General features: G+C 51.1%; 2 protein-coding genes across 4 annotated transcripts in view; both read left to right on the top strand.

Moving 5' to 3' along the window:
• ATP2B4 (ATPase plasma membrane Ca2+ transporting 4) overlaps positions 1-18,392 on the top strand; it is a 95,834-nt gene that overhangs the window by 33,975 nt on the left and 43,467 nt on the right. For all 3 annotated transcript variants that reach the window (XM_006218482.4, XM_015251345.3, XM_006218483.4), the window contains exon 2: positions 9,888-10,561. In XM_006218482.4, coding sequence (XP_006218544.1) covers positions 10,369-10,561 — 193 coding nt within the window. In that variant the 5' untranslated portion in view covers positions 9,888-10,368. The remainder of the gene's footprint in view (positions 1-9,887; positions 10,562-18,392) is intronic.
• Positions 16,729-17,157, top strand: LOC140688565 (large ribosomal subunit protein eL34-like). The gene has a single exon (XM_072948216.1). It carries the CDS (start codon positions 16,744-16,746, stop codon positions 17,155-17,157), a length of 414 nt encoding a protein of 137 aa, XP_072804317.1. The 5' UTR covers positions 16,729-16,743.

Below are 18,392 nucleotides of genomic sequence, written 5' to 3'. Positions count from 1 at the left end.
GGATCTCATCCCGAAGGAACTGGAACGAGGTGGAGAAAGAGAAGCGATAAAGCCCTGGAGCATCCTTTGTGCTCCAACCAGCTGTTTCTGGAAGGTGACTCTCTGTTTGGTGCCTGGCTTTTTTATCAGTCAGCGCACACTTCTGCTTAGTTGTGTGTGTGTGTGTGTGTGTGTGATGACTACAGGGGCTGGTTCCTCCGCTCTCCTGCCCGCCTTGAGCGGCCTATGCCCAGGGGCCCCTTTCTTTCCTCTCACCTGTTGCTTTGTGTTTGGCTGGGCAAGCCGGGAGGGCAGAAGCAAGGCTGCGGTGCCCCGGCGAGTGGCCAGAGCCTGACCTGACCGCTCCCCACTTCTACCAAAAACTCTTCTCTTGTGCCTGATGCCCTGGAGACACAGGCATCCAAGGATGAATAAGCCTCCCTTTTGGTCATCCTTCAGCATCTGAACCTTGCATGGTGACTCCTTGGTGCTGGTCAGGGGTCCTCACCCCCCTGACTCAAATCTTGAATCTTGTTGAGAAGGTGTACCCCTTCCCCCAGAGCTCCTCGAGGAGTAAGGATCGGATGGAAGGTCTCTGGACAAGTGGAGGAAACGTGTGTCCCTTCAGAGGCACCTCAGAGGCCACCTCCTGCAGACGTCCCGCCGGGGGTGGCCGGCTCCATGCCGGTGGCCCTGCACCTGTGGTGTATGGAGGCGGGGTTGCTTGGAGGCTCTCTCCCCATGAGCCTTGGTGGGAGCCTCAGCGTCTTCACCCTGATGACACTGGCAGCCAGTAGGGACCGGTGGGGAGTTGGGGGGTGAGGAATGCTGCTGGCTGGAGCCTGGCTTGGACAGGAAGGAAGAGAACAAAGCGGCTTTGTCTCGTCTCAGTGATGTGATGATGCAGAGGTGAGAAAGCTATGCATCTGGGCCTTTCCCCTCGGTGAGCTGAGGCAGAGGCATGCACGGGCAAGAAGCCAGACCTTCCCTGCTCTGAAGGACCCGACCCTCCTGCTCACTTCGGGTTTGCCTTTGCTGGCGCAAGTCCTAAGCTCTACTTTCTGGCTGTATACCCTTTTCGTTCCTGACAAAGTTGCGGTGGCTCTTTTTTTTTTTTTAAGCTGTTTGAGGGGGTTGGGAAAGGAAAACTTTCAAAGTAAAATAATAAAAAACAGACCACTCTGCCATGACAGGCACATAAATAGCTTCGCCATGGCAACCCAAAGCCAGTGTTTACAGCAGCCCGTCGCCCCGACTGGGAAACAGCAGCTGCTCCTGCTCCGCCAGCCGCGCCGCACCGCTGCCTTGGCCTCAGAGCAGTGGGCAGGCGCCCCCGGGAGGTGATGCCGAGAGGTGATGCCGGGCCGGGACCAGCCCTCCTGCGGGGGCTGTGGGAAAGGGCAGAGCGAAGGCAGCAAGGGATTCAGATGTGCCAGCAGGGTGGTAATATTTGCAGAGCCTGGAGTGAGTGGGGGGGTGTCTTCTGTGTCCGCTGCCCCCTCCCCTGTGAACTGCCCCGTCCTCTGTCGTCTCCTGCGGAGGTCGGAAACAGGAGGCAGGGGGTGCTTAGTTCCACCTGAACTCGAAAGGGGTCTGGGTGTTCCCCTGAATCTCACAGGGACACCCTCTCAGGCCTGTACCTCAAGGACTCACAGGAGGGGGGCTTTCCTTGGGAAGATCACAGGTCTTTCCGGGAAAGAGGGCTTCCCTGAGATGAACAGAAGCAGCCATCAGCATCCCGGAAGGATACAGGAGGGAGAGAGGTGACAAGACCCTCCTGCGCCTCCCCTGACAGCCTGGGTCCAGGGGCAGTGTCAGGAACAGGCCCCCACCCGAGGCTCTCAGTGCTTTAGCCTGGTGGGGTTGCAGCTTCTCATGATGTTGTTACAAAGATGCTTTGTCACCTCTGCGTCGTTCTCAAAGGAAGAGTGAAACTGGGGCAGGGAGGTGACGGGTTACTGGGGCGTGTGTGCCCGCTCTCTTTCCTGATAAACGTCGTCTTCTCAGAATGGAGCCCTTGTCCATTTGCCTGGGACTTTCAGAAAGTAATTGGGCTGAGAGATGGCTGGGTGGGCGGATCTGGAAGGATGACTCTGTACTCTGTACAGGTGAGATGCTCGTGGAGCGGAGGGAGGCAACAGGAGGGCCCGCCAGGCCTGGAGTCCGGCGCATGGTCCTCTGGCTCATGCCCGGGTCACACAGGAAGGTAGTTTTGCTTCCTCTCTTACTGAGCCCCTGGGACAGCTGCCCACGGCACTCCGTTTCGGTGGATGGCCTGTGACCTCCTCATTCTGAGGCCGGGCTGCTTTCCGCTTTCCTCTCACCACTGAGGACTCCGCCGGAACCTGGGCCTGGGAGCCGTGAGATCCTGACTCCAGCAGCCAAGGGAGATTGACGCCCCGTCCCTCCCCATGAGCGAGGCATGAGCCTGCTGAAATTTGTTTCTAAAAACAACACAGGATCCAATCCAGCTGTTGAAAAGCCCCTTTGTTCCCTTGGAACCAAAATGTGGGAAAACCACGGCAGCCCCAGGAAGAGGCAATCTCTGTTGCCCCAGAGAGTGTGCGTGCTGCCGCCCCAGGGGCTGCCTCCTGTCTGCGGACCCAGTGGCTAACCGTCCCGATTCCGAGGAGCTGCGCCTTAACTCAGCGAGAGGCAGAGACCCTTGCCTGTATCCTGAGCATTTCCCGTGATCTGGTGGGAGGGATGAGGCGAGACTGCCAGCATCTCTTTCAGTAGGCAACAGACCTTCTAGCTGGCACTGTCACTCCCACCTGAAGTCGACTCTTGTCCTTAATCAGCTGAAGGAAATGACCAGTGTTGCTGTTTCATCCGCCACCTTTTTTTTTTCAATCTCTAGTTTGCTGTGAGCACTCCCTCTGCACCCCCTGACTCATAGGAGGCCACAGAGGTGACCCGGGCCAGTATGACTCAGATTACTTGGAATGAGGGTACATTCCCTATGGCTCTGGGCCCAACGGAGTGCCCTTTTTCGTCTGGATATGTTAATACTATTTTAGGATGGAGCTGGGGTGGTGGTGACAATGCCCTCCTACACACATTCCTGCTTCAGTTTCCTGACCCATGCCATGCAGATCCTGTCTTCATCTCGATGGTGCCTGGGGTCTCTGACATGGGCTGGATCAACAGGCCAGATGGTCAGGAACAGACTACCATCAGCCTTGGGTCAATCCTTGGTAACACTGTTTAGAGAAAGTATGTGCTATCTGTGTACCTGACCATCCTCTGTCCCCTGAAGGCATCTGGCCAGAACTGATACATTTTATCATCATTGCCATTATGTGTCTTAGAAGGACAGCCTCTCCGGGTCTGAAAGGCTTTAGCACCATAGTTTTTTATTTTATTTTATTTTATTTTATTTATTTTATTTATTTTATTTTATTTTATTTTATTTTATTTTATTTTATTTTATTTTATTTTAATGTATGTTTTGGCCCTCACGTGCAGACTACTGAGTCAGCCATGATAATGGAGTCATGGCCCAGGATTATCACTGGTCCATGCAAGGCCCTTCTGTGCTCAGATTACCCAGATCCCAGATCTTTTCCTTTCCTTGCCTGTGAACAACATTCTAATGTGATAATATGTATCTTTTTGGTTAAATACGTCCCTTAAAATGTATAGTATTGCTTTAGATGGGTGTGTTTTTAACTTTTGTTAAAGCACCCTTTTCACCCCCAGTAAGCCCTGTTTTGGAGATCAGCAGTATTGCTATGTGCACGTCTGATCTGTGCTTTTTATGGCTGCATAATATCCCCCGTTACCAAGCACACGCACTTTCCCTGTCCATCCCTGGGAGGGGGGTCCCAGGTTGCCTTCTACTCCTGTCACCACAAATACTGCCCCAGTGAGCATCCTTGTACACTCCCCCTCTGAACCTGTGGGAGCACCTTCGGGAGATGCACCCAGTAGATGCCTGGGTCCAAGGTATGCATAGACTTGGTTTGGCCAAGTGCAAGGTGGCTCTGGGAAGTAGAGAAAAATTCTGGATCCCTAAGGCCCAGGGGGTTGAGGACGACACATTTTCTCCAGGTAGATGCTATGATTCTGGCACTGCATTTCTGCTGCTGAAGTGAAGGAGACACCTCAGGACAGCAGACTAGGGGAGGGGGAGGGCAAGCGAGGGCGCCTCATGGGTACCACCTAACCAGCAAGTGACGTTCTCTATGCAGGAAGGGAATACTCACCAGAACCCAAGTCCTAGGGGCTGGCTGAGAATTAGCATCGGGTTCCAGGACCAGGGCCAGAACCACAGGCCACAGTGTGCCATCCTGGGGCCAGTGCAGAGGACTGGTTTTGGTGCCTCACTTGGCTTCCTGGCATGGGCCTGGCTGTTGCTGATGACAGGTGGTGCCGCCCACCAGCTGAACTTTAGCCAACGTGCTCTGCCTCTGACCTTCTTCCCATATGCCTCCCAAGGGCCTGAGTAGATTGGAGGAGAGAGGATGTGCTCAGGTCTGCTCTGCGAGCCAGCAGGCATCAGAGGAGCAATTAGGGCAGGGCAAGAACCTGGTTCCACGAGGATGGCTGCTAGACCTGAGTGGGAGGGACTGGCGCGGGATTGGGGGCGGGGGGCTAGAATCTGGGTCGTGGAAATGAGGGGCTTGTAGTGAGGAGGGAGCGGAACAGCCTCTGTGTGGAGTTTAGACCTTCAGGGAGAAGGGCCAGCCAGGGATGCTTCATGCTAGGCAGCCGGCCGTGTTTGATGCTTGCCGGCTTTCTTGAAAGGCCCTCTCAGAGGCATGGGAGTGCCCGCGAGAAGGAGTGAAGCTTAGGACACTGTAAGTAATGGTCAGGAACTGCCCATGCTGAAGAAAGGAGACAGAATCCAGGGCAGGATCTCTGTGCCTCTCCCAAGTCACTGTGGGTTCCACGGCCAGGGGTGTGAGATAGCAGAGTGGAGGCAGCCCTCATCCCCACTCCTGAGATCTTCAGGTGGAAATTGGGTATGTTCGGAATCACACCCGTCCAGAGCCAAGGGCGTTCTGGCTGGGGGGGATGCGCACGTGGGGGCGGGGATGGGATGGAGCGGGAATGTCAGCCCCTGATAAGCTGTGGACCTACCCCTACACCTGCCAGAACCGGAAGTTCAAAGAGGTAAGGAGGTCCTCTTTTAGAGCTTTTAGGGATCATGGGCCAGGAACAGATAGATAGGTACATGTGGGCTTTCTCATCAATCCATAGCTTTGTTTCTCATAAGATTGTCCTTGTACTCGAGGCATGGTGGCTTTGGATTCAGACTAGGGCACAGACCCCGGCTCTCCAAATCTGTATTTCCCTACTGCAAAGCGGGGCGCCCTCCTTTACAGGGCTGTCAGTGAAGATTCAGTGAAACAGTGTATGTAATAGTGACAGTAGCTTCTAGGTAGGGACCCACCACTGCACATCCCCCGCCAGAGGAGGCTGCTGCCTGGATAATGCGCACGTGTGTGTGTGCGTGTATACACATATGATCTCTCTCTGCATTTTCACCAAAAGGGCCTGCTGTGGTGCCTGGCTCATTGCAGGTGCTCCACAAATATTATTTCCCTCCCTTCTCACCCCCACTCCACCCCCACCCCGACTCCTTCAAATAGGGAGCCACGGAGCCTTATTTGGGATGTGGAAGCCTCCGGATCAGAGAAAAGGGAACAGGTTTTGTGCAGGGAGGCGTAAGGATGGGGAAGGGTGAGCTTGAAGCAGGTTTCACATTTCAGTTTAGTGTTTCCTAAGGCGGGGCCAGCCTGCTCCCATGCGCACACACCCCACCTCCCCACCTCCCGCCCCTGCCAGCTTTGCCCTTCTTTGCTTTCACATCCTCAATGGCGCTGACACTCCAACCAGAGCAGCAGCAAGTGCTCCCAATTCACTTCTGAGCAGAAGTCCCAGCCCAGGGGGGAGGGCAGGCACAAGAGTCTGCTCCACTGAGCAGCTGTGTCCGCTCGGAGGCCGCAGTGTAGAGTGGTTGCTTATCATTCCAAGCAGGTCCGGCTGCACCAGCCCTCGGCCCTCGGCCCCTGCCCCCTCTTTCCTTTCTCCTGTTTCCTTTCATACTTTATTTCCCACGCATCTGCCAGATTCAACACGAGAAGGCAGAGGAGATTCATGGGGTGGGTTCCTTTCAGATTCTCAAAATCGCCCCACTTCAGCCCCTGCGGAGGGAGCGCCCCTTTTTCTCCGTCGTCTAGGGGTGTATCTCGTCTTCAGCACCCAGGCAAGTTTCTAAGAGTAAAGGATTTTTTTTTTTTTACAAAATCGGGGGAAACAGTGTCTGACCATTGTTTACGGTCTGGTGGCTTAAGGAATGAGGTCTCCGTTTCTGACAGCTCCCCACTTTGGAGCTTGCTAGGGGGACCAGCTGCAGGCCGAGGTGTCGGGAAGTGCAGGGCGGCTCGCTTCTCAGGGGTGTCTGGGGCTCTCCTTCACCCTCATCGTCCAGGGTGTGACGAGGTTGATTCTGAAAGAGAAAGAGCACGTGTGAGAGCCAGCATTTCCCCCAAGCGGAGATGCTCATTCTCTGCGCCCCAGAGACACCTGCCGTTAAAAGGCTTAACTAGACATTTGTCAGAAGATGAAGAGGTGCAGACTGGAGGGAAGGAGTGCAGTGCAATGAACAGGCCAGCAGGCAGTCAGGGCCGCTGACTTGCCAAAGACCAAATTACTTTAAAAATTTTTTTATTTACTTTTTTGGGGGGGGTATTATGTCTATTATATTTATTTTTAGAGGAGGTGCTGGGGATTGGGCCCAGGACCTCATGCACGCTAAGCATGCGCTCTGCCACTTGAGCTCTACCCTCCCCCTCAAATCGCTTTTTGTCTCCTTGGACCTCAGTGTGTTCATCTGCGAGGTGGGAATCACAGCCGTCCCGTGGGACAGTGCTTTCACACGTCAAGTTGTAGAACAGATGTTACAGGACTTTAGGAGGGAAAAAAATTAAAATGATTTAATGATTATGTGAAGTATTCTGATGTCTTGCCCCTGCAGGAAGGGATGAGAATTTGAACTTCCATCCCGTCGTCACTAGGCTGGCAAGATGCTAGAAACAGGCAGTGAGAACATGCCTCACCCAGAATGCCCTGAGCCAAGTGACTAACCCTGACCCGCCTGGAGGTGGGACCTCCCAGGCCGCTGAGCATCGCGGCTGAGGCCGAGGCCATGTGAGCGCTTACAGATTCTTATTTGCCAGTTGCCTAATAAGTTAGGGGCTAGGCCAGCCTAGCAGTCGCGGAGAGCTCTTATTCGAGGAGATCAGAGCTCAGGGAGAAGTGCTGGCACCTGCTACGCCCTGAACTCCGGAAGAATTTTCACAGAGAGCCCACCTTCAACTGGGGTTCCAGCTGGGCTCCGCCCCCTTGACTCTGTGCCAGAAGCTTAGTGCCTGACCTATGTACGTGTCTGCAGAGCAGCCTGAAGCAGACGAACTTCATTCTTTTCCACATGTCCCATGGGTTCTAATCTTAAGTGACCTTTTCTGATTCCCTGTGTGAGTGGAAGAATCTTTCCTATTTGATATCTTGAGCAGGGGTTCAAAGTAAGGAATTCTGACTCAGATTGCCCCTACTGTCTAGAGATCCAAGGCCGTGTAGTCTAGTGGTTACTGCTAATGGTTATAACCTAGCTAATGTTATTGCTAATGAAGCTGCCCTGGAATTTTCATTCTCTTTGCGGTGCTAGGAGCTCCCCCCCTGGCAAGGAAAGATGGAGGGGCACATGGAGCTTCTTGCTCTTCTGCTTCAAGGGCTGGTTAGCAAAAGTTCATTAAGATCAAATTAAGCTGTTTCTCCCATCACTTGAGACACTGGTCATCTTTCATTTAAGATTTCCAAGCACTATTTCTGCTTATAACCCAATTCCTTTATCGTTTTCTTAGGATGGTGTGAAAAGGCAGGGTGGATTCTTTCCCTAGGTACAGGTGGGAGAATCTGAGTCCTAAGAAAACTGAGCACTAACAAAGCGAAGTGACTTGTTCATAGGGTGCCTGGGAAGATGGTAAATCTGGTTCTATATCTACTACTGTTTATTCAACCAAAAAAATTAGCTGATACACCGGTTCTCTTCAAGGCACAGGGCATAAGCAGTGAACTAGACATGCGAAAAATCCCTGCCTTCATGGAACAAACATTGCAGTGGGGAGAGATTAAAAAAAAAAAGAAAAGTCTGATTTCCGCTTCAGCGCTCTATCGGCACTGTTCTGAGCATCCTCTTCAAAGGTTAAGGAGTTCTACTTAGGAGTCAAATGGGCTTCTTGCTGCTCTAGTCCTTCCCACTGCTTCTGTGCCTGAAGGCGCTGAATCAGAGAGGAGACCCTGTGGTGCTGCCTGCCCCTCTGCCAGGAGGGTTGAAGGGAGTTTGCTCACTGCCTCAGGTTCTTTGTAGACCTCCTTGTTCCTCAGGATTCTCTGATGACGTCTAAAAAGAAAAGGAATGTGATGTTTAAAACAAATTGCAACAACAACAAAACTAAGTCCTGCTTGCATAACCCTTTGCAAGTCCGAGTAGCTCCAAAAGTGCGAGGTAAGAAGGAGGCGGCAGAGGGCATCCTGGGAGAGGAAGCGGTGTAACTACCTGCATCCCAGGGCAACCTGCCGCGAGCAGGATGGATGGGAATCAGCAGGCACTCAGGCCATGTGCGATTTTTGGAAAAGTGATGGATGAGCGCGTCAAGCCCTCATCTGATGATCCGTGTACTTCTGTGTTTACCTTTTAGAAGCAAGGATGTCATCTATTTATTGGAGAGGGGCTGCTGACCAGAGAGACTTGGCTCCCCCAGTAACTGAACTCAAGTTGGTGGGGACTGTTTCACCAGAGCTGGGCCCGCCGTGTTCTGGTGCCTCTTCCCATTTAGGTGGCTGGAGTGGGGCAGTCGCCTGTGCATGACACACAGCAGCCCCTCTCTGAAGCTGAGAGCAGGGCTCAGGATCAGCTTTGCCACCTTCAGTCCTCCGTATTCTCACCTGCACAGACTCCGCCCTCTCCCCCCATCCACCTGCCTTCCTGAGGGGAGAAATGCTGATGTGAGACCCTCTGGTGTCACTCACGCACAGGCTAACTTTGCCCCCTGGCGACCTTGTGGTGGCCCTAGGCTCTAATCTAAATGACAGCCGTCTTATTCTGGCCACCCCAGAGAGCCTTTAACACTCATAGGCTTCAAACTCACTGTCCTTCTCAGAGATGCTTCTGTGTCCTTCATGTAAAGAGGTTCCACCCTGTATTGCCAACCACCGGAGGCTTTTACTCACTCCTTCCCGCTGACAGCTTTTTGGAGGCGGGTGGGGCTTGGCTCCAGGATCTGAGCTGAGCGCCTGACCTGTTGATAACCACAGCACGCAGGCTGCAGACTTTCTGTACAGCATCAGGCCGAGTACTCAGAGGGGCCACAGGGGTTTGGGCACCTTCTATCAGGTTGGCCTTCTGGTCTGTAAGTGTGTATTGGGGGTAGGGGAGGCTGATGGGGTGGGGGAAGGTGGCGGACCGCCCCCCAGCTCATTCTGGTCTGGGCTCCTTCTCTGCGCTCTCCTCACCTCTTAGAGGTGGGGTCAGACCAGAAGGCTCCGTCACGGGCCCCTCAGACAGACAGGGAGAGTAGGAGAGCCCTTACTTCCAAGTTTCTGAAGCGGTGGGATTTGTGTTGCTAGGTTTGGAAGAGGTGAGCTATGGAGACTGGGGTGTATCTGAAGTTGTGTCTCTACATTGGAGTCTCCAGGCGGCTGGGGCCTCGCACGGAGAAGGGGGCCTCTCCTAGGTCAGTTCCCTCAGCTCGGGCCTCAGCTATCAGCTCAGCTCAGACATCAAATCAACTGTCACCTAAACCCTTATGCCAGAATGAGTACCTCTTGCCCGAGCAGATGCTGGCTCCCCATGCTGCTCTAATTGTTTCTTTTTGTCTGTCTTTGCCTCTTTATTGCAGAGATCCAGTTGTCTTCGGTATCCAAGGAGCCCTCCTCTTCCTCCTCCTCCTCCTCCTCCTGCCGCCTCTCTACCACGGCAGTTGCTGGTTGTTGCTTAGGTTGCCTCCATGGTAACGTGCACATCCTGTTTACCCCTCCATCTGGGCAAGTTGATCTAATAAGGAACCTACCTACCATGGACAACCGCTGCCATCACCACCTGGGGACACCACTCATTGTGACACGTGGTCCGGCTTCCATTTAGTTCCCCCATCCTCTTCCTCCTCTCGCTGCCAAGCTTTTCACACACACCGAAAGGATCTGGGCTGGAGGCTGCTGCTCTGAAGCTTATTGCACAAGATATAGTCGATCTATTTCCCAGCCGAGCTCCCAGAGAAGCAAGAAGTAGGAAGAAGTGAGGCGGAGAGTCAAGAGACCCCGACCAGTGGAAGGCAGACCTCACATTTTCTCTGTTCGAGGGGCTTGGTAACAGCAGGCAAAATGACGAACCCATCAGGACACGCCTTGCCGGCCAACTCGATAGCTGAGAGCCGTGACAGGGATTTTGGCTGCACAGTAATGGACCTGAGGAGGCTCATGGAGCTGCGTTCAACTGACGCAATAAACCACATCAACGCCCACTACGGAGGTGTGATGGATCTCTGCGCTGAGCTGAAAACCAACCCCGTGGAAGGTAAAGGCCGTCGCCGGGGGTGGGGAATTGGAGGAAGATGGCTAGTGTTAAGGCAGACTGTTCTCCCAGCTTCTAGAAAAGGCGTATTTCCAGAAACCTGGCTGGTACGTCTGTGTCTGGTGGGCAAAGTGCGGATGTGAAGCACTGAAAGGGGGTGAGGCTCCGGAGGGAACTTCGTTTCTTTCCCAGAGATGACGTTTAGGGACTGTGGGGTTCTCTGAAGATCATTCTTTCCTCCTTTCTTCTGTGTCAAGGTACAGAAGAGAAATTATATATCTCTATTTTATAAATGTTTATGTTAGAGGTGCTTTTATCAGTAAATAATCATCAAGTCCTTTATTCTGTATCAGTCTTTGATTGCAAAGGGTTAAAGATAAAATTCCTCCCCGCACTGATCTTACAGTGTAAGAGGAGAGGATGGGCACAAAAAATGTGGATACGCCCACCCACCCAATGGAGCACTTCTCTACCAGACACAGAAATGGGATTGTAAGTCAGTTGTACCCACCGTATCTTTGAGTTACCCGCTCTGTTTTCTGTCAGGGAATTACTGATGACTTTTTCAGCTCTGTCTGATGTACTTTTAATACAGTTCTTCTTAATCTGTTCTTAAAAGAGAATGAACAAATCCAGCTTTGTGCTGACCCGGCTCTGCCCGAGTGCCCAGTGAGCCGCATCACCATCAAAATGAAGAGCGAACAAAAGGACTCTTACCTTCTTACTTTTTGCCTGGTTCCAGCTTCTCTATTACAGGTCCTTGCTTGGTCCTGTGAGTCAGGCAGGCCATGGCGGAGTAGCTTGAGATTGAGCAAAGATCTTAGCCTTTTGAGGTAGACCGTTTCTGACCGTTTCTTGGAGGCCATGTCACATTTCTTGCCAATTCTAGTAAGTTTTAACCCCAAGCCAGTGCTTTAAGTTAGTGACTTGAAGTCCAGACTCTGGGATTAGAAAAAGGGAGAGAGAGATTCTTTTCTTTTTCTTTTTTTTTTTTTTTGGTGGGGGAGGGAGTCTATTTTTTGGAAGGGGGGTAAATTAGGTTTTTTTTTTTAACAGAGGTACTGGGGATTGAACCCAGGACCTTGTGCATGCTAAGCACGTGCTCTGCCACTGAGCTACACCCTCCCCTTGAGAGATTCTTATCTAGATATCTGTACATTGCTCGTGTCTTGTTTTCTTTGCAGAGAGAGCTGCCCTACATGGTCTCTTTACTTCTAGAATTCAGTTTCTTATCTCATAGGCTTTGACTTCAAATACCAGCTCTGGCATTTACTAGCTGAAAAGCATTGAACAGTTTACTCAGTCTCTGAGTAAACATCAGTTTCTTTGAGAACAGTGTTAATGTTCTAGCCTGTAGAGTTATTGGGATTAAATAATATGATGTATGTATAATCTCACACTTATAATGGGTATTCGGTAAATGAGTTGCCTCACATTAAAATGAAATCCATGTGTCTGAAGATATTTGTCAGAATATGAGACCCTCTGGAGTGCGATGTATCATTACATCTGGAGAGGTGGCTGCACGTCTAACCACAACCACTGTCCGTTTTCTCCATTCACCTCTTGGTGTCTGAAAGAGACCTGGTTAAGATGGCGGTGCTCAGTGGCTTTCACGCGGCTCAGTCTTTGCCTTCTGTTTAGTACCTAAGGACTGCCCTGCAGACAATGCCTACTTGCTGTCAGCGAGATTTCTGTATCCTGCCACCTTCACAGTAGTACTGACCTTAAAGAGAGGCTATTCCTGTTATGTTTTCACTGAGATCATGCAGTACTTGAGACACAACCATCAGAATTTAAGCATCTCTCTCCTTTTCCCTTCCTATACTGTTCTTTTTTTATTTTTTAATTGAAGGACAGTCAGTTTACAATGTTGTGTCAATTTCTGGTGTACAGCGCAATGCATCAGTCATACACGAGTATACATATATTCATTTTCATATTCCCTTTCACCGTAAGCTACTACAAGATACGAATCTAGTTCCCTGTGCTGTACAGTAGAAACTTGTTAATCTATTTTTTATATACCAGTCAGTATCTCAAACTCCCAATGTATCCCTTCCCACCCCCTTCACCCCGGTAACCATAAGTTTGTTTTCTATGTCTGTGAGTCTGTTTTTGTTTTGTAAATAAGTTTATTTGCCTTTGTTTTCAGATTCCACATATAACTGATATTATATTTTTCTTTCTCTTTCTGGCTTACTTCACTTAGAATGACATTCTCCAGGGCCATCCATGTTGCTGCAAATGGCATTATTTTGTTATTTTTTATGGCTGAGTAGTGTTCCATTGTATAAATATATATATACCACGGCTTCTTTATCCAGTCCTCTGTCGATGGACATTTAGGTTGCTTCCATGTCTTGGCTGTTGTATATAGTGCTGCTATGAACATTGGGGTGCAGGCATCTTTTTGGATTAAGGTTCCCTCTGGATGTATGCCTGCTATACTGTTCTTGATCCCTTTGGTCAGTTGTTTCTCTCACCAAAGGGAACCGAGAAGCCCCAATAAGCTGGAATCTGGGAAACTCCTGCTAGCAGGGTCCAGACTTTCCTCCCAACGTTCCACATCCTTTCTCACAGCTGCTGTTGTTTCCTTCCTGATTCCCAGAGAGCTTCCGTTCCCAAAGGCCAACATATACATCCTACTCTGATCTCAACATCAGCTATCAAATGCTACGTAGAGGCTCAGATTCTTTCCCAGTCCCGCTTTCAGACCTGTGGCTGAAAGCCGCCCCTCTGACGTCAGGTGCCTCTGTTGCTCCAGACTCTGGCCGCGCCCGCACCCCAGGTCCCCTGCCACTGGCACAGGTGTCCATTGCCATGCCCCTGCTAACGGGGTCACAAATTCGTATCCCGTTTGTGTCACTGTTGCAGTTGCCTCGGGGCTGCTCCTGCAGCTGGGGAGACGGGGCAAAAAAACAGCGCTTCCATGAGTAGTTTTTAGCCCCCAGTGCCAATGGGGACCTCCTGGTGTGTGAGAAGAGTAAAGGGATAGAAAAAGGAGACTCAGAGGAGTGTCTCCCCAGACAAGGGCAGTGCCGAGCTGTTTAGTTGGGCAGGCGGAGAAGAGAGCGTGGATATCCAGGTGCCCCAAGGAGCAGATGCTATAAAAAGCCAGCCTGTTCACAGAAGACCACACTGAGGTGCCTGACAGCCTAGCATAGCTTTGTCACCTGTGGGAGGCCCCTGCAGACTCATAATTAAGAGTAAAGACATTTACCTGGTCCTTGAATTGTGCTGGTTGGAAACCAAGGAGAAGAACGAGTGGGGAATCTGGTTCCTAGGATACTTTCTGTTGGACTGTTGGACCGGTAGCATCTTTAGTATAGGTTGGCAGATCGCTTTCAACCACAGCCGTAGCTACTAAGGGCCTTATAGAACTTGGAGTTTATGACATTTCTGACGCTAACATGGTTTTATTATTCCAGATTTATACAATTCTAAAGGCAGATGAGACTTAATTTTAATTCATTCTCCTTCTCTCTCTCTGTCTCTCTCAACAGGCTAAGAGGTTTAAACGGCTTGCCTAAAGTCTTACCACAGGATACGACTCAATGGAATAGTCCATATTTTCTGATTCATGGTCCATTAATGCTCTGCTGCCTCTTCTGTTAGAGCAGAAAAGAATCTCAGAAGCATGGACAATTTTTCCATTTGTTTTCTATTCCGATGCCTGACAACCTGTCTAACTGTGACCCAGCGCTGCTGTTAATTTACTCTGGGCTTACGTTCCTTGAGTAGGCGAGGCTGGTCAGAGTAAGAGCAGGCACTCTAGTGGCCAAGACTTGGTTAAACCTGAAGACCTGGAGATGCTCGGCCTCCAGCATCCAGCAAGGAGCCAAAATGGGAAGGAAAGTCAGGGAAACAAAGAAGGGTGGGGGAGATGTGATAGAGATCTGCTTTCATCTAATGGACTAAAGATTTCAGCCTTCATGGCCACGTTAAACAGAAGCAAAGAGGCAGAGGTGAGTTCCTGAAGGAGTGGGCTGTGTTGCGTAGGGTTTCTTGGTAGGGAAAAGCATTTGCACCAATGGAATCTTTTGACTTTGCTTGCTTCTTTCCTCATTCCAATTTCTTCATCCCCCCTTCTTATTGTCTCTTCTTTCCCCGTTCCATCCCCACCCCAACCAATCTCTCCAGTCCCCAAAGAGCAGAGCAGTTTGTATAATACCCACGAGAAGACAGTCTTTTATCTTCTTCTTCTTCTTCTTCTTTTTTTTTTTTTGGAAGTACTAGGGATTGAACCTGGAACCTTGTGCATGCTAAGCACACGCTCTACCACTGAGCTGTACCCCAGTCCCCAACCTTTTATCTTCTGATCAGTTTTCCATGCCATCTCCTTGCTTCGGTGAGCAAGAGAAATCCGTGTGAGTGAGAATTACCTGTGGCTTAAGGGTAAGAAAGCAGAGGTATTTCCCTTAGTCTCGGTTTCCCTCTGTGTGCAGGAGGAAGAAGGGTTCCTGGAGGAAAGATTCTTTGGTCTAAATAGAAGGTTGTATGAACTCTCCTTTCCCCAGAGAACTTGTCCCCCCTGCTCCTCAGCTGTGTAACCCTTCGTAGCAGGAAGAATGATGTTTTCTGAGGAGCAAGGCCAACGGTTAGGGGGCAGGTCTGGGCCCAGACCAGAAAGGGCAGGAGAACAGGAGCCTTGACCAAATAATAAGTCACTCCCCGTGGACTTCTTTCAGAAAGCTGCAGGCTATTTATGTTGAATGTGGACCTAAAAATACGTTGGTGGGAATTTCTGTTTCATGTTCCCTCTGTTACTCTGCTAACTTCTTTTCTCTGCAGAGTTGAGGGTGTGATACAGAGGGTTTCTAATTTCTTTTCAACCATTAAACAAATATTTAATGTCCAGCAGGTGCTGGGGACACAGAGGTGAACGTGACAGGGACAGTTCTTTCCATAGAGCATATAAAAGGAGACACAGAAATCAAGGCACTTTCAGAAATACTGGCACAGTGCCATGATGGGGGACGTGGTGTTACGGGGGCACATAGCATGTGGACCTAAGCTGAAGGGATTGCGGGGGAGGAGAAGGGGGCTTAGGAGTTGGAGATGGGACTCCTTGGTCACGTGATTGCCTAGGGACTCTCTGGCCTGGCCATGCTCTGTGGTAACTGCTACCACTTACTGAATGTTCGTGGCACAAGGCGCAAGCATCTTTGCCTCGCATGATTACTGCTCAGCTACTAGGTTTGGGGAGCTGACATTCCTTGGGGAGTAAATGGCCGGAGGGGAAAGAGTGTTTTAAGACAGGCCAAATTTTCACTTTGGTTCCTTAACTGCAGGGTTTAGGTTAATTTCCCTTGCCACCTTAAGATCTCAGGTCTCGCCGTGTTCCTGTTGCCATGCCTTGGAGGTCAGGTGGCAGGTCCTTTCTCCCTCGAGCTGGAACATGCTGAGACTGGGCTCTTCTTCAGTGTGGCAGGTAGAAATTTCTAGTAGCATTGTCAGTCTGGCAGAAAATTGCACACATAGCCCCAGCAAATGTTCACCTACAGCACTGCTGTATGACTATTAGTACTTCCAACGCGAATGTTATCTACAGAGTAGGATCGACAGGAAACAGAAATGGATGAAGTAATATAAAAAGCCCGGTACCTTTCCCGTGCTCCAACAGACGGATGCACGCCCCCTGTTTAGAGACCGCTGCTTCGGAGAGTGTTGTTGGGAGTGGATGCCAAGCGAGTATGGGGTGGAGCAGGTGTGCGAAGAAGAGGGGCACCTGGCTTCTGGGGGATTTCTCTCCCTAGCTTCAGGGCTTACAGAGTGTCCGCTTTCAGGAGTCCGTCAATATCAGCCTAGAAGCATCGCCGAGCTGCTTCATTCCTCCTGCCCTCTGCCCCAGAGCCATCACCTGGAACTCTGCTAAAGAGGCCAAATCAATTATCCTAAAAACAATTCATGGGGGCGCGACTGCAGAGATTAGCAATCTGTGGTCCACTCTGCCCATCACACTTGGGCAGACGTATCGGCACTGGTTTAAGCTACGAGAGAGACTCATGCTAAAAGACTATTTTGGAGGTGGGGGAGGGGGCGGAGGTGGGCAGACCAGCTCAAACAGCCAGAGAGCAGCTGCACTGTGATGTGAGCAGCCGGGGCAAGTTCAGTAGCTTCTTAAAAGAAATACTTAATCTTTCTTATTCTTCTTCTGGAGACGGTATCCAGAGGCATTCAGAATGGTCCAGTGTTTGACAAACCATCGTAGGCTGCCCTACAGTGCAGCCTCTAACAAAACTAGGCTGTCCCGAACCCCTGGTAACAGAGTTGTTTACCTTTATACCAAGAAAGTTGGGAAGGCATCAAAATCTGCATGTGGCGTGTGCCCAGGCCGAAGTCGAGGAGTCCGCATCGTGAGACCTAACGTTCTTATGCGACGGTCTAAAACAAGGAAGCATGTCAGCCGGGCTTATGGTGGTTCCACGTGTGCTAAATGTGTCTGTGACAGGATCAAGGATGCTTTCCTTATTGAGGAGCAGAAAATCATTGTGAAAGTGTTGAAATCACGAGCACAGAGTCAGAAAGCTAAATTTAAAAATGAAGCTTTTTTGAGTAATAAAAAAGTGAAAAAGGGGGAAAAAAGAAATATTTAGTCCTTGGCAGAGGGGTGGGAAAGGTTTCCACAAAACCCGGGGGAAGCAGAATCGGCCGTGATGGAGGAAGACAGGAGAGCTGAAAGCACCCTCCCTCAGCCCCTCCTCCCCCTGCAGGGAATTCCACGTTGCACCCTGGGAGTTCCCCGTCTGGTTCTGGGTTAAACGCCTAGGGCTGAATTAGGCCAACAGTGCGTGACAGATGTGAGCCTTCTCATCCGCGGCCAACCCCGGGCTCTGCGAACCCTTCTCTGCCCAGCTCCTCCTGGCCCAGAGCTGGAGGCTTAGCTGGCATAACGTTACCAAGCCGGGGGGAGGGAAACCTGGAGGCCGGGAGAGTGATTATAGCTCCTGAACCTGAGGAGCCTCCCTGCTTTGTCCCCTTCCACCAGGCCTAGAACCTTCCGGGCTCATTCCCTTGACAGCTCAGCAGAAGCTCTTGCGAGTTTCGTTTTGTTTTGAACCGTCTTGTTGTTGCCTTGCGTTGACCCATCAGCTGAGAGGTGGGAAGAAGGACAGCGTTCCCTCCTTGTCCGCGGCATCGTGGCGTCTCCCCTCGGAAGTGGGGTTTTCACTCCTTTTATTTAGCGCTGAGGTGTGAGCACTGGGGAGCGTGACACTGGAGGGCGGCGTGTGTGCGCGTGCAGCCTGGGAGAAGGCCCAGCCGAGGGCTGAGGAGGGCACTCTGGGCAGCGTTCTCTTCCCTGTGCCAGAGTCAGAGTGTTCAAAAAAGGCATAGACAGAGGGCCAGGTAAAGAGCGACATCCCCTGAGGAGGCTGCCGCCTCGGGCAGGGCTCTGGGACGGAGAGAGTGAAGGAAGGGGCGTGCTTCTCGGAGTCCGTCATCCTCTTGCTGTGACCTTAAGGAGACTGCTTTCTCGGGGCTGGAAGTCCAGTAAGTAAAGAACACATGTCCAAGCTGCGGCTGTGTTAAGCTTGAGATGCTGAAGTTGGGAAACTGCTCTGCGCCTTGGGAGCAGTGGCGCTGGGTGAGGAGCAGGAGGTGGCTACAGCCTGTCAGTCCTCGTGCTGATTGTAAGCCACTCTTTGCCAGCCCCCTACTCCAGGGTCTTTAAGGCAGGACTTGAAAGGCATTTGGGTGTCTGTTCTTCTCATACGCCCAACGGGATTGCCTCCAAATCAACCCAGAGAAACCTCTCGCGCGTACCCTCTGTGTGGGAGAAGATTCTGCTGTCTCTTCGGCAAGGTGTCAAAACCCAGACAGCTGGGTAGTC

Source organism: Vicugna pacos, chromosome 23 (genome assembly GCF_048564905.1).
Source record: "Vicugna pacos chromosome 23, VicPac4, whole genome shotgun sequence".
NCBI classification, from domain to species: Eukaryota; Metazoa; Chordata; class Mammalia; order Artiodactyla; family Camelidae; genus Vicugna; species Vicugna pacos.
The sequence above is the reverse complement of the archived record's forward strand: the minus strand, read 5'-3'. Positions and strand labels throughout refer to the sequence as shown.

What these genes read in the sequence shown, in the direction of transcription:
- LOC140688565 (XM_072948216.1), top strand. Translation starts at nt 16,744, where the DNA reads ATGGTCCAGTGTTTGACAAACCATCGTAGGCTGCCCTACAGTGCAGCC.